The sequence below is a fragment of the Pseudophryne corroboree genome, chromosome 9 (assembly GCF_028390025.1).
Source record: "Pseudophryne corroboree isolate aPseCor3 chromosome 9, aPseCor3.hap2, whole genome shotgun sequence".
Taxonomy (NCBI): Eukaryota; Metazoa; Chordata; class Amphibia; order Anura; family Myobatrachidae; genus Pseudophryne; species Pseudophryne corroboree.
In genome coordinates, this window is record NC_086452.1 from 192627907 (window position 1) to 192654320 (window position 26414).

Here is a 26414-nt window from a genome sequence, read left to right on the forward strand (position 1 = left end):
GAGCATTCCCTGTGTGTGTGCTGTGTGTCGGTACGTGTGTGTCGACATGTATGAGGACGATGTTGGTGAGGAGGCGGAGCAATTGCCTGTAATGGTGATGTCACTCTCTAGGGAGTCGACACCGGAATGGATGGCTTATTTAGGGAATTACGTGATAATGTCAACACGCTGCAAGGTCGGTTGACGACATGAGACGGCCGGCAAACCAATTAGTACCTGTCCAGGCGTCTCAAACACCGTCAGGGGCTTTAAAACGCCCATTTACCTCAGTCGGTCGACACAGACACGGACACTGACTCCAGTGTCGACGGTGAAGAAACAAACGTATTTTCCATTTCGGCCACACGTTACATGTTAAGGGCAATGAAGGAGGTGTTACATATTTCTGATACTACAAGTACCACAAAAGAGGGTATTATGTGGGGTGTGAAAAAACTACCTGTAGTTTTTCCTGAATCAGATAAATTAAATGAAGTGTGTGATGATGCGTGGGTTTCCCCCGATAGAAAATTATTGGCGTTATACCCTTTTCCCGCCAGAAGTTAGGGCGCGTTGGGAAACACCCCTTAGGGTGGATAAGGCGCTCACACGCTTATCAAAACAAGTGGCGTTACCGTCTCCAGATACGGCCGCCCTCAAGGAGCCAGCTGATAGGAGGCTGGAAAATATCCTAAAAAGTATATACACACATACTGGTGTTATACTGCGACCAGCGATCGCCTCAGCCTGGATGTGCAGCGCTGGGGTGGCTTGGTCGGATTCCCTGACTGAAAATATTGATACCCTTGACAGGGACAGTATTTTATTGACTATAGAGCATTTAAAGGATGCATTTCTATATATGCGAGATGCACAGAGGGATATTTGCACTCTGGCATCAAGAGTAAGTGCGATGTCCATATCTGCCAGAAGATGTTTATGGACACGACAGTGGTCAGGTGATGCAGATTCCAAACGGCACATGGAAGTATTGCCGTATAAAGGGGAGGAGTTATTTGGTGTCGGTCCATCGGACCTGGTGGCCACGGCAACAGCTGGAAAATCCACCTTTTTTACCCCAAGTCACATCTCAGCAGAAAAAGACACCGTCTTTTCAGCCTCAGTCCTTTCGTCCCCATAAGGGCAAGCAGGCAAAAGGCCAGTCATATCTGCCCAGGGATAGAGGAAAGGGAAGAAGACTGCAGCAGGCAGCCCATTCCCAGGAACAGAAGCCCTCCACCGCTTTTGCCAAGTCCTCAGCATGACGCTGGGGCCGTACAAGCGGACTGAGGTGCGGTGGGGGGTCGTCTCAAGAGTTTCAGCGCGCAGTGGGCTCACTCGCAAGTGGACCCCTGGATCCTACAAGTAGGATCCCAGGGGTACAGATTGGAAATTCGAGACGTCTCCTCCTCGCAGGTTCCTGAAGTTTGCTTTACCAACGTCTCCCTCCGACAGGGAGGCAGTATTGGAAACAATTCACAAGCTGTATTCCCAGCAGGTGATAATCAAAGTACCCCTCCTACAACAAGGAAAAGGGGTATTATTCCACACTATATTGTGGTACTGAAGCCAGACGGCTCGGTGAGACCTATTCTAAATCTGAAATATTTGAACACTTACATACAAAGGTTCAAATCAAGATGGAGTCACTCAGAGCAGTGATAGCGAACCAGGAAGAAGGGGACTATATGGTGTCCCTGGACATCAAGGAGGCTTACCTCCATGTCCCAATTTGCCCTTCTCACCAAGGGTACCTCAGGTTCGTGGTACAAAACTGTCACTATCAGTTTCAGACGCTGCCGTTTGGATTGTCCACGGCACCCCGGGTCTTTACTAAGGTAATGGCCGAAATGATGATTCTTCTTCAAAGAAAAGGCGTCTTAATTATCCCTTACTTGGACGATCTCCTGATAAGGGCAAGGTCCAGAGAACAGTTGGAGGTCGGAGTAGCACTATCTCAAGTAGTTCTACGACAGCACGGGTGGATTCTAAATATTCCAAAATCGCAGCTGTCTCCGACGACACGTCTGCTGTTCCTAGGGAACAGTCCAGAAAAAGGTGTTTCTCCCGGAGGAGAAAGCCAGGGAGTTATCCGAGCTAGTCAGGAACCTCCTAAAACCAGGAAAAGTGTCAGTGCATCATTGCACAAGGGTCCTGGGGAAAATGGTGGCTTCTTACGAAGCGATTCCATTAGGCAGATTTCACGCAAGAACTTTTCAGTGGGATCTGCTGGAAAAATGGTCCGGATCGCATCTTCAGATGCATCAGCGGATAACCCTGTCTCCAAGGACAAGGGTGTCTCTTCTGTGGTGGCTGTAGAGTGCTCATCTACTAAAGGGCCACAGATTCGGCATTCAGGACTGGGTCCTGGTGACCACGGATGCCAGCCTGAAAGGCTGGGGAGCAGTCACACAAGGAAAAAATTTCCAGGGAGTGTGATCAAGTCTGGAGACTTCTCTCCACATAAATATACTGGAGCTAAGAGCAATTTACAATGCTCTAAGCTTAGCAAGACCTCTGCTTCAAGGTCAGCCGGTATTGATCCAGTGGGACAACATCACGGCAGTCGCCCACGTAAACAGACAGGGCGGCACAAGAAGCAGGAGGGCAATGGCAGAAACTGCAAGGATTCTTCGCTGGGCGGAAAATCATGTGATAGCACTGTCAGCAGTGTTCATTCCGGGAGTGGACAACTGGGAAGCAGACTTCCTCAGCACGACCTCCACCCGCGAGAGTGGGGACTTCATCGGGAAGTCTTCCACATGATTGTGAACCGTTGGGAAAGACCAAAGGTGGACATGATGGCGTCCCACCTGAACAAAAAACTGGACAGGTATTGCGCCAGGTCAAGAGACCCTCAGGCAATAGCTGTGGACGTTCTGGTAACACCGTGGGTGTACCAGTCGGTGTATGTGTTCCCTCCTCTGCTTCTCATACCTAAGGTACTGAGAATTATAAGACGTAGAGGAGTAAGAACTATACTCGTGGCTCCGGATTGGCCAAGAAGGACTTGGTACCCGGAACTTCAAGAGATGCTCACAGAGGACTCATGGCCTCTGCCGCTAAGAAGGGACTTGCTTCAGCAAGTACCATGTCTGTTCCAAGACTTACCGCGGCTGCGTTTGACGGCATGGCGGTTGAACGCCGGATCCTAAGGGAAAAAGGCATTCCGGAAGAGGTCATTCCTACCCTGGTCAAAGCCAGGAAGGAGGTGACCGCACAACATTATCACCACATGTGGCGAAAATATGTTGCGTGGTGTGAGGCCAGGAAGGCCCCACGAAGAAATTTCAACTCGGTCGATTCCTGCATTTCCTGCAAACAGGAGTGTCTATGGGCCTCAAATTGGGGTCCATTAAGGTTCAAATTTCGGCCCTGTCGATTTTCTTCCAGAAAGAATTGGCTTCAGTTCCTGAAGTCCAGAAGTTTGTCAAGGGAGTACTGCATATACAACCCCCTTTTGTGCCTCCAGTGGCACTGTGGGATCTCAACGTAGTTCTGGGATTCCTCAAATCACATTGGTTTAAACCGCTCAAATCTGTGGATTTGAAATATCTCACATGGAAAGTGACCATGATGTTGGCCATGGCATCGGCCAGGCGAGTGTCAGAATTGGCGGCTTTGTCTCACAAAAGCCCATATCTGATTGTCCATTCGGACAGGGCAGAGCTGCGGACTCGTCCCCAGTTTCTCCCTAAGGTGGTGTCAGCGTTTCACCTGAACCAGCTTATTGTGGTACCTGCGGCTACTAGGGACTTGGAGGACTCCAAGTTGCTAGATGTTGTCAGGGCCCTGAAAATATAGGTTTCCAGGACGGCTGGAGTCAGGAAAACTGACTTGCTGTTATCCTGTATGCACCCAACAAACTGGGTGCTCTTGCTTCTAAGCAGACGATTGCTAGTTGGATGTGTAGTACAATTCAGCTTGCACATTCTGTGGCAGGCCTGCCACAGCCAAAATATGTAAATGCCCATTCCACAAGGAAGGTGGGCTCATCTTGGGCGGCTGCCCGAGGGGTCTCGGCTTTACAACTTTGCCGAGCTGCTACTTGGTCAGGGGCACACCCTGGCTGAGGAGGACCTGGAGTTCTCTCATTCGGTGCTGCAGAGTCATCCGCACTCTCCCGCCCGTTTGGGAGCTTTGGTATAATCCCCATGGTCCTGACGGAGTCCCCAGCATCCACTTAGGACGTCAGAGAAAATAAGAATTTACTTACCGATAATTCTATTTCTCGTAGTCCGTAGTGGATGCTGGGCGCCCATCCCAAGTGCGGATTGTCTGCAATACTTGTACATAGTTATTGTTACAAAAATCGGGTTATTATTGTTGTGAGCCATCTTTTCAGAGGCTCCGCTGTTATCATGCTGTTAACTGGGTTCAGATCACAGGTTGTACAGTGTGATTGGTGTGGCTGGTATGAGTCTTACCCGGGATTCAAAATCCTTCCTTATTGTGTACGCTCGTCCGGGCACAGTATCCTAACTGAGGCTTGGAGGAGGGTCATAGGGGGAGGAGCCAGTGCACACCACCTGATCCTAAAGCTTTTACTTTTGTGCCCTGTCTCCTGCGGAGCCGCTATTCCCCATGGTCCTGACGGAGTCCCCAGCATCCACTACGGACTACGAGAAATAGAATTATCGGTAAGTAAATTCTTATTTTTTTTGTGATTTCAGTTTGTATTTTTTTTTATGGCACTACGCTTTAAGGAAAATAAACTGTATAAAAATTACTATGTTATCTTTATGGCTTTTATGTTTATCCATGTCTAAGTATCATCATTGTCCTGCCGTTCTCAATACGAGTTTTATTATGCCTACTACATAGGATACAACTTGACCAGAAAGCAGGCTACAGTATTGCTGCATTCAGATCGCAAATGCCGGATCCTACCCGGTAAGAGAAACGTGTACTTACCGGGTGGGATCCGGCATTTGCGCTCCGTTGCTGGCTTTCCAACTCGGCAATATACTGGGTCGGTTGCCATAGCAGCGGAGGGCGCAGCAGGGGCGGGGTGGAGGCGGCGCCGGGAGATGAGCTCATCTGCTGCGTCGCCTCTGCCTATGCTGTGAATGGGAGCCGTGTCGCATCGGAACGGCTCTCATTGCTCCCATTCACACTGCGCCTGACCCGGTAATCAACCCGGTAATAACCCTTCTTTTTTACCGGGTTGAATTACCGGGTCAGGCGACCCGCTAATTCACCAAAGGACCTTTCACATCGCACACGGACCAGTTTCGACACGGCAATATGCCGTGTCGATACCGGGTTTTTAGTGCGATGTGAAAGGGGTATATGTGTCATATACCAGGGTGATGAAAATAACTAGGTCTCCCCCAATGATATAAAAACATGGCTGAAAACATTAGTAAAATCTAGAAAGAAATACAATGCACTTCGACGTGCAGAAGGTCATGTACAAGACAACAATTGAAGGTTATCTGAAGGTGGAGAATGCATATTTAATTGCTTTGTGTGATAATATCTGTGATCTTCTATAATATAACTGACATGCAATGCTGTGCAAATGTTCCTTCAGCAGCTGTGCATTGTTTGAGCTCAGCACAGGAGACAGATGTTCTAGGCATGGCTACTAACATACAAGTAAGATCAGGATTTTCTAGGTAACTGGTGCAGCAGGAATGTTGGCATGGCTAAAAGTAGCGGGTAAAGTGAACAGCAGCTGTTTTGCACTAGTCGTATATTGACAAAGGGAATTATAAAATGAAGGCGTGCCTACTAGTTATACGTAATTCAAATATTTAAACTCTGTCTATAAACTTTAGAAATTACTAAAACGGTCTTCAGATTAGTGTAACAAGGCAGCCAAGTTTTTCATACAACAAAGAAGAAATATAAAAACAGTTGTTATCTTGCCAGAAGTGTTACAATTGATTGTGAGCAAAACATTTTTTTACATATAATCATTTTTCACCGCAAAGTCTTAATATCTGTACAAGTGATGTCATATTTTCTGTAGGAGTGGTGGGAATTTTGGATTGGGCATACATGATAATGCAGAACCATGGAGATCTGAGCAGATGCCGTAATACTATGGTGACTGCCCTGGGGATGCAAAGTGTTCTGGATGTCGGCAGTCATGTCATTTACTTTCTCTGCAGAATATCCGTGGCATCATGTGGGAGGACATATTCCCCAAACTCAAACTGTGGGAGTTTTACCAAGTCAATGTTTCTAAAGCTGTGGACCAGTTCAGAACCCTGCTCACCCCTGGTAAGCAACACACTCTATCGTTAGTAACCAGGTGACAAAGCTCCTCTATGAATACTTGGGGTGTAGCTTTACTAAATCTTCTAAAACAAACACGTGGGGCCAAATGTAATAGAGTGAGAGTTTCAGAAAGTGAGAGCTTTGGTAAGGTTTTGCAGTTTTATTTAAAGTGACAATCATTTACACTGCAAGATCAACCTGGTTTTGCAGTATAAATGATTGCCACTTTAAAAAAAAACAACTGAAAAACCTTACCAAATCTCTCACTTTTTGAAACTCTCCCTCTATTACATTTTGCCCTTGGTGGTGTTGTCCGTAGCAACCAATATTTTTTTCCCCATTATCTAAAATGCAATAGAGTAATGATAACCAGCATCTGTTTGGTTGCTATGGACAAAAGCACCACTTGTTTGATTAGGAAACATTAGTAAATTTACCCATTGGAATGATTAGTAAATGAATTGAGCTATAAAATGTATTACTGCAACTTATTTTGGGTTTGGTACGTTTTGTCGACATTAAACATGTCGACACTGGTCCCAATGTCGACACTGATGAAATAACAAGCATAGAGCGATAACAAAGCAGTACGACGATTAATTACCAACCGTTCAGCCCTGGGGGGTGCAGCTGTGTTTACAGGATCCAGTTAGGTTAGGTGATGTGAAGTTCCGTTACACTAAGCGCTAATCATATCCCCCCCCCCCTCCATATGCCCCTGTTTTGTAGAACGGTCCCAGTCACTTCCCAGTTTTTGTCCCAAATGCCCACAGCATGTTATTCATGCTGCGGCTTGGGGGCACTGCGAGCGACGAAGCAAGACGTGTTCTGCACATGCTCAGACCAGGTCCTGCACATGCACAGTCCTCCCGTCATCCATGTTGTACGCAAACCATCGGTTTTCAGTACAGCACTGAATCGTGGAACATCTGTAGCATGTCGACATGTTCACAATGTTGACATCTGAAATGTTAACATATGAAATGCCAACAGTCTTCAGAATGCCAATATTAGGGTTATAATATTGTCATTCTGCAGAATGGGCGGTGGGGACCGTTCTACAATACAGTGGCGTGCCATCCCCATTCTTTAGGTGTGCTCCTTCCTACGCAGATTTCCTGAATGAAAACACCGCCATCCTGTATAACCTGAGGGATACTCAGATGGCCGATGTTTTCCCAGATGACCCAATGCGGCACCCTCTTATGCATCAGTGGATCTCTGAAGCTGGCAAGGGGCATCTATTTACACAAGACACCTCATGCAGCATTGGCATCGTTATACACAGCAGCTGCATCCACAGAAGCAGCTGCTGTGTACACTGGGTCCACCTCTACATCAGCCCCTGGTGACTGCATGCTTTTATTTTGGCACTTTGTTTTTGAATCTAGCACAACATTCAATTGTGATTTTTGATTTTATTTTAGGTGCTCAGAACAAAGGATCAAAAGCTGATTCAAAGCACCTTGTGATCATTCAGGACCCACAATACAAGCGCTTTGGGTGCACTGTAGATATGGACACAGCCCTCAGCACTTTCATACCACACAGGTACCAGACAGACTTGTTTCACACAGCCCTGTTATTGTCACTTTACCCGATTCAGTTTCCTCTACCACATGTATGTGGCCCTGTACTATTGGTTGGCTTAGTGTAAATTATCTATTGTTACAGTAATGGCCCCTCTGCCATTGAGGATTGCTGCACCTGGTTCCGCAAACGGCTGGAAGAGCTGAATGCTGAGAAGCACAAACAGATGAACTTCCATCATGAACAGGTGCAAATTTTCTAATTTAAGAATTGCATTGTGCTTGATGCTATGCGACATTGCACACAGTGACACAGTGCAGACCCACTTGTGTGCATGACGAGGTGCAGCTCAAAGCAGTGTTACAGAATGGAGCATTGTGTTATACGGTACTCATCAGCGGCTCCTAATGGGTGATTAAATACACGGAATGTCATGGAGAGTTACCAATGCAACATACTCGTTAGTGCTGCTGGCAACTTTACTAATTTGCCTTGCTTTTCTGCAGCAGATATCCAACTACTTCTCTCCTAGATCTCCAGCCTTGTGGAATTATGGCATGCCAATGATCATGGAAATGATCTCTGGACAATAGTTTGAGAGCAAAACGCCCCACACAAATCTGTGGTCTACATGATGTGGGCATTGGCTTCTGGATTTATTTATAGAATTTGCCAGAACTGATAACTTTAATTTGATTTTTATTTCATTGAGCAGTGATAGTGTTCTAACTAATTACAAATTTGACAACACTCTTTTTTTTAGCCTGATGGTATGTTATGACAGATCAGACACAATGTAATTGTCTAGTTATTCCACATTCAAAGACCCTTACACATAAGCTCTATTAATACTATTACACGTTACTCATTAGTTTTATACTTGCTGTATAACTCTTATTGAGAACACATGTCCCATATCTGTTTTTTTATTCAGGCAGTGAATTGCACTTTGGGCACCGTGACCTATGAGCGACTTGCCAATCATGGTCCAAAGCTTGGCGCCATTACCAAGAAAGATCCCATAGTTATAAGGTAACATCCTTTCCATGGTAATTCTATTCTGTTATGTGTATGGTTTTGTTTGAGGAGATAACAGAGGGCCTGATCCAGGTGTGGTTGGAGGTGCTATAGCTGCTGTTTACACGGAAGCAGCAGCTATAGCACTAATATGTTAATGCAGCAGGAGGCATCTGATATAAGTAATCCCCTCCTGCATGCATTAGTGATCCAGGCTGCATCCTAAGAGACAGCATCGCATCACCTGCGTCACCATCCACCGGCTGTGTGACACATGGGTCTCACACAAACTTGCCGCTGCAGATCCAACAAAGTGGCCCCTTCGGCGGTGACAAGTCTCCGTTTCAGGAACCTCCCTCTCCGCCCCCAAACGGCAGCATACTGTAAATCACTGACCGTCTCCTGCCAATCTGCATCCAATGCTGCAGACCCATACTGCTCATGTGTACGTACGAGCACAGTACCGAACAGTCTGCCATGACCTGAATCAGGCACAGAGACACTTAAAACGTTAATTTTATTTGTTTCAGTGTATAATCTCTGTGTGTAGTAAGTGGTGGTAACTCCTTCTGGCATATGATTAAGCATGTGGCTGCCTGCAGCTCAGTTATCCAGTAGGAATACTATGGGGTATATGCAATTAGCAGCGAATCGCGGCAATTTTTCACCCGTTTTTTAATTCGACACAATTCGACCGTCGAATTCCGGCAAGTGGGTGCCGAAATTCAACATATTCAATAAAAAACGGATTCGACAGTCCCGCTGTCGAAAAACGGACGATTTGACGGATTTTGATCCGATTTTTTAAAAACGGGAAAAAACGGGAAAAAACACGAAAAAAAATTGCGTGGGGTCCCCCCTCCAAAGCATAACCAGCCTCTGGCTCTTCGAGCCGGTCCTGGTTCTAAAAATCCGGGGAAAAAACTGACACGGGATCCCCCGTATTTTTAAAACCAGCACCGGGCTCTGCGCCTGGTGCTGGTGCAAAAAATTCGGGGGACAAAAAGAGTAGGGGTCCCCCGTATTTTTTACACCAGCAATCGGGCTCCACTAGCTGGACAGATAATGCCACAGCCGGGGGTCACTTTTATACAGCGCCCTGCGGCCGTGGCATTAAATATCCAACTAGTCACCCCTGGCCGGGGTACCCTGGGGGAGTGGGGACCCCTTCAATCAAGGGGTCCCCCCCCAGCCACCCAAGGGCCAGGGGTGAAGCCCGAGGCTGTCCCCCCCCATCCAAGGGCTGCGGATGGGGGGCTGATAGCCTTGAGAAAAATGAAAGAATATTGTTTTTTCCAGTAGTACTACAAGTCCCAGCAAGCCTCCCCCGCAAGCTGGTACTTGGAGAACCACAAGTACCAGCATGCGGGAGAAAAACGGGCCCGCTGGTACCTGTAGTTCTACTGGGGGAAAAAATACCCAAATATAAACAGGACACGCACACCTTGAAAGTACAACTTTATTTCACACATGTCGACACACACATACTTACCTATGTTCACACGCCGACCTCTGTCCATTTGTCCAAGTAGAATCCACGTGTACCTGTGAATAAAATTATACTTACCTGATCCAGTGTCCAGATTATAATCCACGTACTTGGCAAAAAAAAAAACGAACACCCGGACCAAACGGACTGAAAGGGGTCCCATGTTTACACATGGGACCCCTTTCCACGAATGCAGAGACCCCCCCGTGACTGCTGTCACAGAAGGTCCCTTCAGCCAATCAGGAAGCGCTACTTCGTGGCACTCTCCTGATTGGCTGTATGCGCGTCTGCTGTCAGACAGCGCATCGCACAGCTCCCTCCATTAGTTTCAATGGTGGGAACTTTGCGTTCAGCGGTGGGGTTACCCGCGGTCAGCCGCTGACCGCGGGTGACCCCACCGCTGTCCGCAAAGTTCCCACCATTGATTATAATGGAGAGGCTTTGCGATGCGCTGTCTGACAGCTCAGACGCGCATAGCCAATCAGCAGAGTGGAAGGACGTTGCGCTCGCTGATTGGCTGAAGAGACCTTTCTGTGACAGCAGTCACGGGGGGTCTCTGCATTCGTGGAAAGGGGTCCCATGTGTAAACATGGTACCCCGTTTGGTCCGGGTGTTCGTTTTTTTTTTTTTTGCCAAGTACGTGGATTATAATCTGGACACTGGATCAGGCGAGTATAATTTTATTCACAGGTACACGTGGATTCTACTTGGACAAGTGGACAGAGGTCGGTGTGTGAACATAGGTAAGTATGTGTGTGTCGACATGTGTGAAATAAAGTTGTACTTTCAAGGTGTGCGTGTCCTGTTTTTATTTGGGTATTTTTTTTCCAGTAGAACTACAGGTACCAGCGGGCTTGTTTTTCTACCGCATGCTGGTACTTGTGGTTCTCCAAGTACCAGCTTGTGGGGAGGCTTGCTGGGACTTGTAGTACTACTGAAAAAAACAATATTCTTTCATTTTTCTCAAGGCTATCAGCCCCCCATCCGCAGCCCTTGGATGGGGCGGACAGCCTCGGGCTTCACCCCTGGCCCTTGGGTGGCTGGGGGGACGACCCCTTGATTGAAGGGGTCCCCACTCCCCCAGGGTACCCCGGCCAGGGGTGACTAGTTGGATATTTAATGCCACGGCCGCAGGGCGCTGTATAAAAGTGACCCCCGGCTGTGGCATTATCTGTCCAGCTAGTGGAGCCCGATGCTGGTGTAAAAAATACGGGGGACCCCTACTCTTTTTGTCCCCTGTATTTTTTGCACCAGCACCAGGCGCAGAGCCCGGTGCTGGTTTTAAAAATACGGGGGATCCCCTGTCATTTTCCCCCATGGATTTTTAGAACCAGGACCGGCTCGAAGAGCCCGAGGCTGGTTATGCTTAGGAGGGGGGACCCCACGCAATTTTTTTTCTGATTTTTACCATTCCATTTAAAAATAAATAAATATATATATATTTTTAAAAATATATAAATAATACTTGTGCCTCCAAAATAGACAAACCAAGTACCTAATCCCTTCTAATATAAATAGATATGCTATTACCAATAAAAAAAACAACAATTTTATTAGATTCCGCAACCAAAGTGTGGCGGATTGAAAATGACGAATTTACTGTCTAAAAGCACTGTTGTCGAATTTCAAAACTTCAATTGAATATACTTTTGGCGAATTGCCGCATTTGTACCATTGCAGAAATGTCGAATTTGACAAATGTCGAATTTCAAAAAGTCGAATTTGGAAAGTCCGTTTTTTTGACGGAAAGTACTGAATTGCATTGTCGATATTTTTTTTTTTGGCGAAAAAGTCCCGTTTTTCGACAATTTCGGGAATTCGACCGCAATTGCATATACCCCTATGACTCAATAAATTTATGTATCCACCACTCACTACACGTACAACACAAAAAAATGGGTTTTGCTCTTAAGAGGCATTAAACAGGGAGGCATTTGATATGCCGGCTGTCGGGATCTCGGCACTCACCATACCGATGCCGGAATCCCGACAGCTGGCATACCGACAACTATTCTCCCTCTTGGGGGTCCACGACACCCATGGAGGGAGAATAAATAGCATTGCGTGCTGCAGCGTGGCGAGGGCAGCGAGCCCGCAAGGGGATCTTTTGCGCTCACCCCGCTGCCTGCATGCTGGCGGTCGGGATCCTGGCGCCAGTCTGCTGGGCGCCGGGATCCCAAGCGCCGGCATAACATACTACACCCGTTAAACATACAGCACACAAATAAACGTGCGGTGAGGAGGTCTCTTCTCTTATTATCTTTTATTTTTTTATTTTTAATAAAGTACATTTTTATTTAAAAAGGAATAATGGCAATTACAGATTATAGAAAATGCGGATGACAAAGTACAGTTTGTAAATGAAATTACAAGCATATACCATAGTGTTAACAATCCAAAATATAGGAGATACAAATATCTGTATAAGATGTTCACAGTTTTGCAGATCAATAAACAAATGCAATGTCAATCCGTAGTTGTATGTGTCGTTAATTATAACAAATTTTTGTTAATTGCAGCAACTAAACTAAACTACACTTACCTAAGCTAACCGCTGTACTGGTACCAGTACAACAGACAATATACAAAAAGAAAAAAAAAAAAAGGGAAGAGGGGGGCAAAGCTAAAAACCCCCAAAAGCACATGGCCTGGCAGAGACAGACTCTGGGGCGTACAGTCCACCGAGCATTAATTACACTACCCGCAAATCAGTTGTACAGTAGCGAGAGGTAGTAAGGAATAAGAAATAAGGAAAAGGAGCGTTACATGGAAAGATCAGGGGAGGAATAAACTTCTCTTATTATCTTAATAAGGTTGGATAGCTAAGCAATGTTAAATCCCTACCTGTTGGCTGAGAGTACTGTGAAGAGGGGGAGAATTCAGTGTAGCGGGATGTTTGTGGACTGCTCAATTTTTAATTGCTTAGGTTTTGTGATGATCTCCATATTCACTCACCCTGCGTGCAGTTAAGAGGCAATATAGTCTTTTTCTTTGGAAGATAACTGTTAGAAATATCTGGATGATACTGTGTTTTCAGTTTTGATACCATTTAAAATTCCGGTGCAGACAGTACATTGACTGACCCATACTGCCCCATTATTTTAACTGTCACATATGTGTTTTATACCCTTGGGGTTCTGAAACCCGAGTTGAAAAGGATATCTGTGGCAAGCAAGGGTAATAGTGATTCTTTGGGCAGCCTTTAAATACAGCACAGTGTCACTGAGAAAGTATCTTGTAAATGTAAGGATGTACCATGATAGTGTTTATGTATACTTCAATAAAATAGTTGGAGTTTGCCCTTAAAAGGGGACCCATGCCTGATCATACTGTGAGTTATTCACAACCTGTGAGTTATTCACAACCTGTCCAGTTTATCCTATAGAGCTTTACAGAGGTCCACTACCACAGAGGACAGGACAGACTGTAACACCTCTGGCTGCACTCTTCTTGTCTGCAACAGTTGTTGAGCAGCCCTATACTTGCTATTATGACATGAGCTATTTTTTATATACTTAGAATAAAGCCAATTTTATCAGTTGTTACTTAATCTTTTCCGCTCTTTCTAGATACTTCACTTTCCCATTTGGAGCGATGTCTCTGGAAGAAGAGGAGCCGCTAATGCACCAGCCAGAGAAAGCATGTTACTTCTTGGCTCACAATGGCTGGGTCATGGGGGATGACCCTCTACGGAACTTTGCTGAATCAGGTAGTGACTTATTCCTTAGATTAATACCGACCTCGTACTGCATACATCCACATTTAGATATCTAAGTTTTACAATACATACCTATTTTTTTTTTTTTTTTATTATTTATAAAAACATCATTTCCAATAACTGGGGAATATTGTCACTCTATATAGAAATACAATATGTTAATAGAGTGGGTTATAAATATTGTAATGATACCTACATGCAAGTGATGACTTACTATGTTATAGTAAAAGTAAGAGTACAGTTAAAGATACATGAGAATCCCGAGGGAGCGTTATCCTGAAGTGATCAATTCCTGCACTGTGTCACACTACTGGAGAAGGTTGGAAAATAAACTGCTGTAGTTAAAGCACTTTTTATGCATTTGAATTGCAAAGTAACATTCTCCGGTGCTAGAACCCTGGCATCAGATTTCCCTTGAGCCTCAAGCTTTGCAAAAGAGTTCTAATCAAGAATTTGTCTTGTGTCGTTGGCTGTACTATAATTTTGTTTACTAATTAGCAGCAAGGAGACAATTATGGCCCAATTTTATAACGTTTTAATTTCATTTTAGGGGGAAAAAGCTTGAAGTGGCATCTCGGGATTTGATTATAATGTGGCATACACTATTAAAAGTAGACTTGCATATCTTTAATAAATGGATTGCAGCAAATGGTACCAGAAGCTAAAAAGAATTATATTAGCACACATACAAATATATCATTTTTTTTAAATATACTTTTACATTGCTACCTGCTTGCAGGCAATTGTACTGAATAAATGGAAACAATAGTAATAACACCACAGCCAATGTTGCATTGTTGATGGATTCATAACTACTAACCCTTTGATCTGACACATTCTGATTTTTAACCAAAATAAAGAGTGAATATCTGGCTTCGAAATTAATTAAATTGATTCTAATATGTAGTTAAATTACGTGTTGGGTAGGATGGTTTTAGTAGTGTGAAAGTTATGGCATGTGTTACCTTTATAATAATATACGGTAATTATTAAAATTTGTTTATATAATGATGACAGAAATGATGGTTATCAGCAGCTAGCTAATAAGATTTTTACAATAACTAGTTAATATTTTATATCTCCATTGTCTCTCCTCATTGAAACTGTGCAGCAGCTGCACATAAATTCCTGTAGCCAATGGTTGCTGTAATGTTGGTAACGGATAATGCTTGTTCCTTACAGCAGCCACACAGACGTTCCCCACCACCAGCTACAATTGTAACTCTGGAAGTTTATGTATCACTTGCACCCCACATATGCACTTGCCTGCTCTTCCAGTCCAAAAGAATCCTAAATCTAATGGCATTGTCCCACACTCACTGGAGTGTAAGTCAGCCTGCCATGTCCCACCCAGGGGAAGGTGACACTGTTCACCCCATTGTGGCTCTATCACAAATGTAAAGGATTTATTTCTGTCTGCTGCCATGTTTTGGGAGTGTAAAATTCTGGTAGTTATGATATATTTGTTCTCAGCCACTGTATGTAACTTTTGACAGCCCTATCCTGGAAACTGTGGTTTTACAAGGCAGTAAATATTGTGTTGTTCTCTCCAGACTCCAATGTGTACCTGCGCAGAGAGCTTATCTGCTGGGGGGACAGTGTAAAGCTACGTTATGGTGACAAGCCATCAGACTGTCCCTATCTCTGGGATCACATGAGGAAATATACAGAAATCAGTGCCACACACTTTCATGGTGTGCGTCTTGACAACTGCCATTCCACTCCCATTCACGTGGCTGAGGTAAGCAGCTCTGCATGACATGGAAGGTGTTATGATAAAGGCACAAGTCTAAAGATAGCAGTGCTGTGATTCCTAGTCAGTACTGAAGAAAGTGTCATGTTGAGCTTAAGTTATACTAGGATGAATATAAGTGGAACGTCACACCAAAGTAATAACAGCCACCAGTAAGGCATAGGGACTTACCGTATAACATTGTGCAAAAGCAACAACATGGTATAATGAATAGTATTAAGTCACATTTTATATTCAAACTGGATACAGTATGTCAGATTAATGGAAGGCAATTCCTGATTGTCTGCTATTATTAGTCAAAGCTTGTGTTCCACTTGCACTGTAGATTCTTGCATTGAAATCTGTTAATATACAGATACAGTATGTCCTCATACACTATTGCTTAAGTCGCGCCAAACATTCTTTCCCGGTGCGCCAGGTCCTGTGCGACTCAGCTTGCGTCAGGCGTCTTTATTGGCTGAACGTGCCTCTTAATTGCATTGCTATGCAACTTAACCGCTTCACGAGACTGCACTGATTAGTATGATTTGCGACACATGGATATCTGTATATGAATGAGTCTGAATCTGTATACGAAGTGCTACAATGCAACGGCCTTGGCTGACTTCTCCATTGTGCTTCGTATACAGATGTGTTACTTATCAAATGAATCCGTGCAATCTTGTGAAGCGGTTAGTCATATCGCAATGCGATTAAGACACATGTTTAGTCGAAAAAGATGCTACATCGCTCAACTCGGTTCACTCGCGCCAGGGATCTCACTCCATGCAGTATATTTAGGCTAGGTTTATGAGGACGCATATGTCATTGTTTAAATGGAGGGAAAACTATTTGGAAAGGATGTATTGCCCACAGCATTCTAATAGTATCCTTCATTTTCTAACCTTTATTACAATAATTGCAGAACCTAATGAGCGGTTCCATATTTTGCAAACAGTGAATAGTAATTGTTAGAGACCTGAGTGCATGTCTGACTGATTGCTGTAGCTTTATATATGGGTTTAACTAGGTGTTCTATATGTATTCCAAGAAGTATCTTATGATTGTAGGGGGTATTCAATTGTGGTCGAAAAACTGCACTTTTCGTCTGTTTCTAGGTCGAATTTACATTCAACCTATTCAATGCCCATGCCCTTTTTTCGACTAGTCTAAAAATGCAGATTTGACAAAAAAAAAAGTGAAACCGCATGGGTGAATTAGGGTTCAAAAAATTGAATGCCTGCAATTGAATACCCTGTTTCGGATCAGTGCAGTTTTTTCGACCAGTCGAAAAAAACGCCATTTAATTGAATACCCTCCTGTGTGTCAGTTTGTTCACTAGCTGTACACTGTATATGTATTTTGTCTGTATTTGTGTGACAGTCCAGTATGAGTGGATTACGCACTCTGTAGATAATTATCTACTAGAATTCTGAATAATGTTTTATGCTTGTGTACGTGTGGTTGGGTTTATGTTTCATATCATATCTGTTTGTCACTTTATAGAGCTTTGTTGTATGTGCTGGAACTTTAAAGAGTTTCACAATCAATGAGATAACAGTGGTTGTGTATTTGTCAGTGTATTACACCCAGTACATAGTTTGTCTGTCTGTGACATGTGGGCACCTATATGTACAACCGTATCACACACAGCACTTTGTATCTGTAGGAAATGCTGGCCGCAGCCCGGTTAGTCAGACCCAATCTTTATGTGATTGCTGAGCTGTTCACAGGCAGTGAATATATCGACAATGTGTTTGTCAACCGCCTGGGGATAACCAGCCTCATTCGAGGTATCTGCATTATAAAGCTGCTGCTGTAATAAGTATTAATGCTGCTGTCAAATACTAAATGTTGCTGTGTTTTTTTTTCTCCCCCTGTCTGCATCCTCGGTTTTCATTCTGTGTCTTTCACGTCTCCCTTTCACCGTACATGAATATTGGCTTCATCCTCTGCCCCAAACACCTCTGTGCCTAGTGCTCACTCCCTTCCTCTCCTCTACTTTCTGTCTGCCCTTGTTCTATCATTGCTTTCCTCTGTTCACATGTTCTCCACTCGCATCCTTCTCTTCTCTTCTCTTCTCTTCTCTTCTCTTCTCTTCTCTTCTCTTCTCTTCTCTTCTCTTCTCTTCTCTTCTCTTCTCTTCTCTTCTCTCTGCCATGCCTTCTCATGCCTTTTCTTTTCACTTCTGCAATCCTTTCTTCTATTGTCATTCTGTTCTTTATGGCTCTGCCTTTCTGATGTTTGCCAACTCATTTCCCTCTTGTCTCTCCTTTTCTCTCATCTCCTTTCTTTGTCGCCCCTGATTTTGTCTTCATTTTATTCTTCATCTCTTATTTGCTCTCTACTACTTACATTCTGTCTCTCCGGCCCTCTCTTCACTCTTCTTTCCCATTCTCCTGTCCCTCCTTCTCTTCCTTCTCTCTCCCCTGGCTGCGCTGTTTGTAGTACTTGCTGGATGCTGCCAGGAAGGTGTGTCCGGACTTGTATGTAGTGGCTGAGCTGTTCACTGGGAGTGAGGAGCTGGACAATGTGTTTGTCACTAGACTGGCCATTAATTCTCTCATACGAGGTAGGCCGCTTGGTTTTTGCATGAACTAACTTGCTCCAACTTTTGCTTTTTTAACTTGATATTTATTGTATAGTTGCAATCTTATTGTGTACTCTTTTACAACCCAACATGTCTTCGACACATAACACGAGAGCAGAAAATCACTCTGCAAATACATTTTCTCTATCGTCCTAGTGGATGCTGGGGTTCCTGAAAGGACCATGGGGAATAGCGGCTCCGCAGGAGACAGGGCACAAAAAGTAAAGCTTTTCCGATCAGGTGGTGTGCACTGGCTCCTCCCCCCATGACCCTCCTCCAGACTCCAGCCAGGTACTGTGCCCGGACGAGCGTACACAATAAGGGAGGATTTTGAATCCCGGGTAAGACTCATACCAGCCACACCAATCACACCGTACAACTTGTGATCTAAACCCAGTTAACAGTATGATAACAGCGGAGCCTCTGAAAGATGGCTTCCTTTAACAATAACCCGAATTAGTTAGAGTTAGATTTTTGTGCCCGGCCGAGAAGGGTGCAATCTAGGTGGCTCTCCTAAAGAGCTGCTTAGAGAAAGTTTAGCTAGGTTTTTTATGTTACAGTGATTCCTGCTGGCAACAGGATCACTGCAGCGAGGGACTGAGGGGAGAAGGAGTCAACTCACCTGCGTGCAGGATGGATTGGCTTCTTGGCTACTGGACATCAAGCTCCAGAGGGACGATCACAGGTACAGCCTGGATGGTCACCGGAGCCGCGCCGCCGGCCCCCTTGCAGATGCTGAAGACAGAAGAGGTCCAGAATCGGCGGCTGAAGACTCCTGCAGTCTTCTAAAGGTAGCGCACAGCACTGCAGCTGTGCGCCATTTTCCTCTCAGCACACTTCACACGGCAGTCACTGAGGGTGCAGGGCGCTGGGAGGGGGGCGCCCTGGGAGGCAAAATGAGTACCTATAAAGGCTAAAAATACCTCACATATAGCCCTAGAGGCTATATGGAGATATTTAACCCCTGCCTGATTTCTCAAAATAGCGGGAGACGAGCCCGCCGGAAAAGGGGCGGGGCCTATCTCCTCAGCACACGGCGCCATTTCCTCTCACAGCTCCGCTGGTCAGGACGGCTCCCAGGTCTCTCCCCTGCACTGCACTACAGAAACAGGGTAAAACAGAGAGGGGGGGCAAATTTATGGCGATATTTTTATATAACAAAGCAGCTATAGGGGAGCACTTATTATAAGGCTATCCCTGATATATATATAGCGCTTTTGGTGTGTGCTGGCAAACTCTCCCTCTGTCTCCCCAAAGGGCTAGTGGGTCCTGTCTTCATTAGGAGCATTCCCTGTGTGTCTGCTGTGTGTCGGTACGTGTGTGTCGACATGTATGAGGACGATATTGGTGTGGAGGCGGAGCAATTGCCAAATATGGGGATGTCACCTCCTAGGGGGTCGACACCAGAATGGATGCCTTTATTTATGGAACTACGGGATAGTGTCAACACGCTAAAGCAGTCGTTTGACGACATGAGACGGCCGGACAATCAATTAGTGCCTGTCCAGGCGACTCAAACACCGTCAGGGGCTGTGAAACGCCCTTTGCCTCAGTCGGTCGACACAGACCCAGACACAGGCGATGACTCCAGTGGTGACGGTGACGAATCAACCGTATTTTCCAGTAGGGCCACACGTTATATGATTTTGGCAATGAAGGAGGCGTTACATTTAGCTGATACTACAGGTACCACTAAACAGGGTATTATGTGGGGTATGAAAAAACTACCTATAGTTTTTCCTGAATCAGAAGAACTAAATGACGTGTGTAATGAAGCGTGGGTTGCCCCTGATAAAAAGCTGATAATTTCAAAGAAATTATTGGCATTATACCCTTTCCCGCCAGAGGTTAGGGAGCGCTGGGAAACACCTCCTAGGGTGGACAAGGCGCTAACACGCTTATCTAAACAAGTGGCGTTACCCTCTCCTGAGACGGCCGCACTTAAAGATCCATCAGATAGGAGGATGGAAAATATCCAAAAAAGTATATACACACATGCAGGTGTTATACTACGACCAGCTGTAGCAACTGCCTGGATGGGCAGTGCGGGGGTAGTTTGGTCAGAATCCCTGATTGAAAATATTGATACCCTGGACAGGGACAATATTCTACTGTCGTTAGAACAAATAAAGGATGCATTTCTTTATATGCGTGATGCACAGAGGGATATATGCACACTGGCATCACGGGTAAGTGCTATGTCCATTTCGGCCAGAAGAGCTTTATGGACGCGACAGTGGACAGGCGATGCGGATTCAAAACGGCATATGGAAGTTTTGCCGTATAAGGGGGAGGAGTTATTTGGAGTCGGTCTATCAGATTTGGTGGCCACGGCTACAGCCGGGAAATCCACCTTTCTACCTCAAGTCACTCCCCAACAGAAAAAGGCACCGACTTTTCAACCGCAGCCCTTTCGTTCCTTTAAAAATAAGAGAGCAAAGGGCTATTCATATTTGCCACGAGGCAAAGGTCGAGGGAAGAGACAGCAACACGCAGCTCCTTCCCAGGATCAGAAGCCCTCCCCGGCTTCTACAAAAGCCTCAGCATGACGCTGGGCCTTCTCAAGCGGACTCGGGGACGGTGGGCGGTCGTCTCAAAAATTACAGCGCGCAGTGGGCTCACTCGCAAGTAGATCCCTGGATCCTGCAGATAATATCTCAGGGATACAGGTTGGAATTAGAGACAGATCCACCTCGCCGTTTCCTGAGGTCTGCTTTACCAACGTCCCCCTCCGAAAGGGAGACGGTGTTGGAAGCCATTCACAAGCTGTACTCTCAGCAGGTGATAGTCAAGGTACCTCTTCTGCAACAAGGGAAGGGGTATTATTCCACTCTTTTTGTGGTACCGAAGCCGGATGGCTCGGTAAGGCCTATTCTAAATCTGAAGTCCTTGAACCTGTACATAAAGAAGTTCAAGTTCAAAATGGAGTCACTCAGAGCAGTGATAGCGAACCTGGAAGAGGGGAACTTTATGGTATCCTTGGACATCAAGGATGCGTATCTCCACGTTCCAATTTACCCCTCACACCAGGGGTACCTCAGGTTCGTTGTACAAAACTGTCACTATCAGTTTCAGACGCTGCCGTTCGGATTGTCCACGGCACCTCGGATCTTTACAAAGGTAATGGCCGAGATGATGATTCTTCTTCGAAGAAAAGGCGTATTAATTATCCCATACTTGGACGATCTCCTAATAAGGGCGAGGTCCAGAGAACAGCTAGAGATGGGATTAGCACTGTCTCAAGAAGTGCTAAAACAGCACGGGTGGATTCTGAATATTCCAAAATCCCAGTTAATGCCGACAACTCGTCTGCTGTTCCTAGGGATGATTCTGGACACGGTTCAGAAAAAGGTTTTTCTCCCGGAGGAAAAAGCCAAGGAGTTATCCGAGCTTGTCAGGAACCTCCTAAAACCAGGAAAGGTGTCTGTACATCAATGCACAAGAGTCCTGGGAAAAATGGTGGCTTCTTACGAAGCGATTCCATTCGGCAGATTCCACGCAAGAATTTTCCAAAGGGATCTGTTGGACAAATGGTCAGGGTCGCATCTTCAGATGCACCTACGGATAACCCTGTCTCCAAGGACAAGGGTGTCTCTTCTGTGGTGGTTGCAGAGTGCTCATCTATTGGAGGGCCGCAGATTCGGCATACAGGATTGGATCCTGGTGACCACGGACGCCAGCCTGAGAGGCTGGGGAGCAGTCACACAAGGAAGAAACTTCCAGGGAGTATGGACGAGCCTGGAAACGTCTCTTCACATAAACATTCTGGAACTAAGAGCAATATACAATGCTCTAAACCAGGCAGAACCTCTGCTTCAGGGAAAACCGGTATTGATCCAGTCGGACAACATCACGGCAGTCGCCCATGTGAACAGACAGGGCGGCACAAGAAGCAGGAGGGCAATGGCAGAAGCTGCAAGGATTCTTCGCTGGGCAGAGAATCATGTGATAGCACTGTCAGCAGTGTTCATCCCGGGAGTGGACAACTGGGAAGCAGACTTCCTCAGCAGACACGATCTTCACCCGGGAGAGTGGGGACTTCATCCAGAAGTCTTCCACATGCTGGTAACCCGTTGGGAAAGACCAATGGTGGACATGATGGCGTCTCGCCTCAACAAAAAACTGGACAGGTATTGCGCCAGGTCAAGAGATCCGCAGGCAATAGCTGTGGACGCGCTGGTAACGCCTTGGGTGTACCAGTCGGTGTATGTGTTTCCTCCTCTGCCTCTCATACCAAAAGTATTGAGAATTATACGGCAAAGAGGCGTAAGAACGATACTAGTGGTTCCGGATTGGCCAAGGAGGACTTGGTACCCGGAACTTCAAGAGATGATCACGGAAGATCCGTGGCCTCTACCTCTAAGGAGGGACTTGCTTCAGCAGGGTCCCTGTCTGTTTCAAGACTTACCGCGGCTGCGTTTGACGGCATGGCGGTTGAACGCCGGATCCTAAAGGAAAGAGGCATGCCGGAAGAAGTCATTCCTACTTTGATTAAAGCAAGGAAGGAAGTAACCGTGCAACATTATCACCGAATTTGGCGAAAATATGTTGCGTGGTGCGAAGATCGGAGTGCTCCGACGGAGGAATTTCAACTGGGTCGATTCCTACATTTCCTGCAATCAGGATTGTCAATGGGTCTCAAATTGGGATCTATTAAGGTTCAAATTTCGGCCCTGTCGATTTTCTTTCAAAAAGAATTGGCTTCAGTCCCTGAAGTCCAGACCTTTGTTAAGGGAGTGCTGCATATACAGCCTCCTGTGGTGCCTCCAGTGGCACCGTGGGATCTAAATGTGGTTTTGGACTTCCTAAAATCTCATTGGTTTGAACCACTAAAAAAGGTGGATTTGAAATATCTCACATGGAAAGTGACCATGCTTCTAGCCCTGGCTTCTGCCAGGAGAGTGTCAGAATTGGCAGCTTTATCTTACAAAAGCCCATATCTGATTTTCCATTCGGACAGGGCAGAACTGCGAACTCGTCCGCATTTTCTCCCTAAGGTGGTGTCAGCATTTCATCTGAACCAGCCTATTGTAGTGCCTGCGGCTACAAGTGACTTGGAGGACTCCAAGTTACTGGACGTTGTCAGAGCATTAAAAATATATATTGCAAGGACAGCTGGAGTCAGAAAATCTGACTCGTTGTTTATATTGTATGCACCCAACAAGATGGGTGCTCCTGCGTCTAAGCAGACGATTGCTCGTTGGATCTGTAGCACAATCCAACTTGCACATTCTGTGGCAGGCTTGCCACAGCCTAAATCTGTAAAGGCCCACTCCACAAGGAAGGTGGGCTCATCTTGGGCGGCTGCCCGAGGGGTCTCGGCATTACAACTTTGCCGAGCAGCTACGTGGTCAGGGGAGAACACGTTTGTAAAATTTTACAAATTTGATACTCTGGCTAAGGAGGACCTGGAGTTCTCTCATTCGGTGCTGCAGAGTCATCCGCACTCTCCCGCCCGTTTGGGAGCTTTGGTATAATCCCCATGGTCCTTTCAGGAACCCCAGCATCCACTAGGACGATAGAGAAAATAAGATTTTACTTACCGATAAATCTATTTCTCGGAGTCCGTAGTGGATGCTGGGCGCCCATCCCAAGTGCGGATTATCTGCATAAGTTGTACATAGTTATTGTTAACTAATTCGGGTTATTGTTAAAGGAAGCCATCTTTCAGAGGCTCCGCTGTTATCATACTGTTAACTGGGTTTAGATCACAAGTTGTACGGTGTGATTGGTGTGGCTGGTATGAGTCTTACCCGGGATTCAAAATCCTCCCTTATTGTGTACGCTCGTCCGGGCACAGTACCTGGCTGGAGTCTGGAGGAGGGTCATGGGGGGAGGAGCCAGTGCACACCACCTGATCGGAAAAGCTTTACTTTTTGTGCCCTGTCTCCTGCGGAGCCGCTATTCCCCATGGTCCTTTCAGGAACCCCAGCATCCACTACGGACTCCGAGAAATAGATTTATCGGTAAGTAAAATCTTATTTTATTTTAACTTTTACCAACCCAGTATTCAATGACACAAGCACATACTAGGGTGAGCAGTATTGTCAAGAAAAAAGGATATTTTATTTTGTGATACAGTATATTTATATACACATCTGGGTAGGTGTTCCTTCCACAGGGATCTGAGCACTATTCATCCCTCCAATCCAGTTTCACTAGATAAATTCAGTTTTCACTGAATGAGGAAAATGGGTGACAACGAGCTGTCGTACCATTGTGACAAACTGCTTAATCTGTTACACTAATACCCCTTTTACGCCAAGTCGAAATCCCGGGTTATTGCTGGGTCGACCCGGGTCGGGCCTCAATGTAAAAGGCTCCAGAAAAGATAACCTTGGTCCTGTGACCCGACAATCCAACCCGGGTAGGACCCCTGTTGAGGGGTAGTGACCCGGGACCCATTTACAGCAATGGGAGAGCTCATACCTCCCAACCAAAGCATCATGCAGGCGGGCTAGATGTTGGGGGACATGGCGCACACAGTTTCCGCTGCTGTCTTCCCTGCTATTCATACAGCAGTGGCCTCCATTCACTGCAGAGATGAAGGCTGGGGGCATCCCAGCAGCTGCCAGAGTGCTGGGCTTGCCGCTAGCGTGACGTAGGCGTCCTGGGGGTCATAATCAGTTATGCAGATAGCAGCAGTGCCGGGGGGGAAGATGAATGGATGCCCCGCACATGAGTTCGGTGCCATTCACTGCAGATGGAGGCTTGGGCTGCCCAGCAGCTGCTGAAGTGGGTCCCGATCAGCAGGTTTCCCGGTGCTTGGAGATGATGTAATCTCCAAGAGCCAGCCTTAAAAGACACTGTACCCGTGTGCAGTGTAAACAGTGCAGACCCGGGAATATTCCGTGTCGACACCACAGTGTAAACTTGTTCCAAATCCCGGGTCAGATCCTACATTTTGGTGTAAAAGGGGTATAAGGTAACTGGATACAAAATGCAGGGTTCTTTATTGATATACAGTATGTACGCACACAGACACGCACACAACTACATTCTGATCATGTAGTATGAGTATGACAATAATATGTTCATTGCATAATAAAATAAATATGTCACATTGCACTGCAAGATGTAATTACTACTGCAGCTTATTGCAATAATTCTGTTTTTGCAAATATCTGTTTTCATCACACATCTTCCAGCTATGATTTACTATGGATGACAAGAGATGTGGATAAATGTTAATCTTTCCTCAACAGAGGCCATGAGTGCATACAATAGCCATGAGGAAGGCCGGCTTGTATATCGCTATGGAGGGGAGCCTGTGGGTTCCTTTGTGCAGCCATGTCTCAGACCACTGGTTCCAGGAATCGCTCACGCTCTCTTCATGGACATTACACATGACAATGAGAGTCCAATAGAAGTAAGAAGATGCTCAGCTATCTAATATCAGGGGAGGTTGGGAACAGTTTGTGGGTCTATTTATTTAGTGGAAGTGACATCACAACCCAAAAGTGTTTTTTTCACATTTGTTTCTCACACAAAACGCTTACAGTAGTTCTGTCGCAATGTCTGTAATTAGTCATTTACCGTAACTGAAATATCAAATCTAAACATATACTTAAGAATTTTGGCATAAGTACATCACAGCTTACATCTGAGCGAGCAGATAAATATTTTCAGGGCATGCACAGTGGGGTGTAGTATGTTATGCCGGTGCTTGGGATCCCGGCGCCCTGCATACCACTGGCATGCAGGCAGCAGGCTGAGCGCAAAAGAGCCCCTTGCGGTCTCGCTGCGCTCGCCTTGCTGCGGGCACTGTGGCGAGCTACAGACGTCACGCTATTTATTCTCCTTCCAGGGGTGTCGTGGACACTGCAAGATGAAGAATAGTTGTTGGTATGCCGGCTGTCGGGATTCCGGCGTCGGTATGGTGAGCGCCGGGATCACAACAGCCGGCATATCAAATACCTCCCGCACAGTGTAATATAGTTGTAGCATTTGTTAGACTGTATTCTTGTATTTGCAGCATACTTTATAATAGGTCTTTCAGGCTAATTGCTTTCAGATAAATATTTGTCACTTTAAAATGATCATTGACAGTGTTCATTCACTCGTATTAGATTATTACACACTTCAGTATTTTACCAGTTCATTCTAATACTATGGGATAGTAACATGAGTG

General features: G+C 45.6%; 1 protein-coding gene across 5 annotated transcripts in view; it reads left to right on the plus strand.

Annotated features, from left to right (window-relative positions):
* AGL (amylo-alpha-1, 6-glucosidase, 4-alpha-glucanotransferase) overlaps window positions 1-26414 on the plus strand; it is a 271005-nt gene that overhangs the window by 148129 nt on the left and 96462 nt on the right. For 4 of the 5 annotated variants that reach the window (XM_063940051.1, XM_063940049.1, XM_063940048.1 and 1 more), the window contains exons 7-14: window positions 6099-6210; window positions 7635-7758; window positions 7882-7984; window positions 8672-8769; window positions 13813-13952; window positions 15515-15702; window positions 17363-17486; window positions 25489-25652. In XM_063940051.1, the coding sequence (XP_063796121.1) occupies window positions 6099-6210; window positions 7635-7758; window positions 7882-7984; window positions 8672-8769; window positions 13813-13952; window positions 15515-15702; window positions 17363-17486; window positions 25489-25652 (1053 nt within the window). Of the gene's footprint in view, window positions 1-6098; window positions 6211-7634; window positions 7759-7881; window positions 7985-8671; window positions 8770-13812; window positions 13953-15514; window positions 15703-17362; window positions 17487-18141; window positions 18266-25488; window positions 25653-26414 lie in introns of all 5 variants that reach the window. The other variant, XM_063940052.1, reaches the window with a different exon arrangement.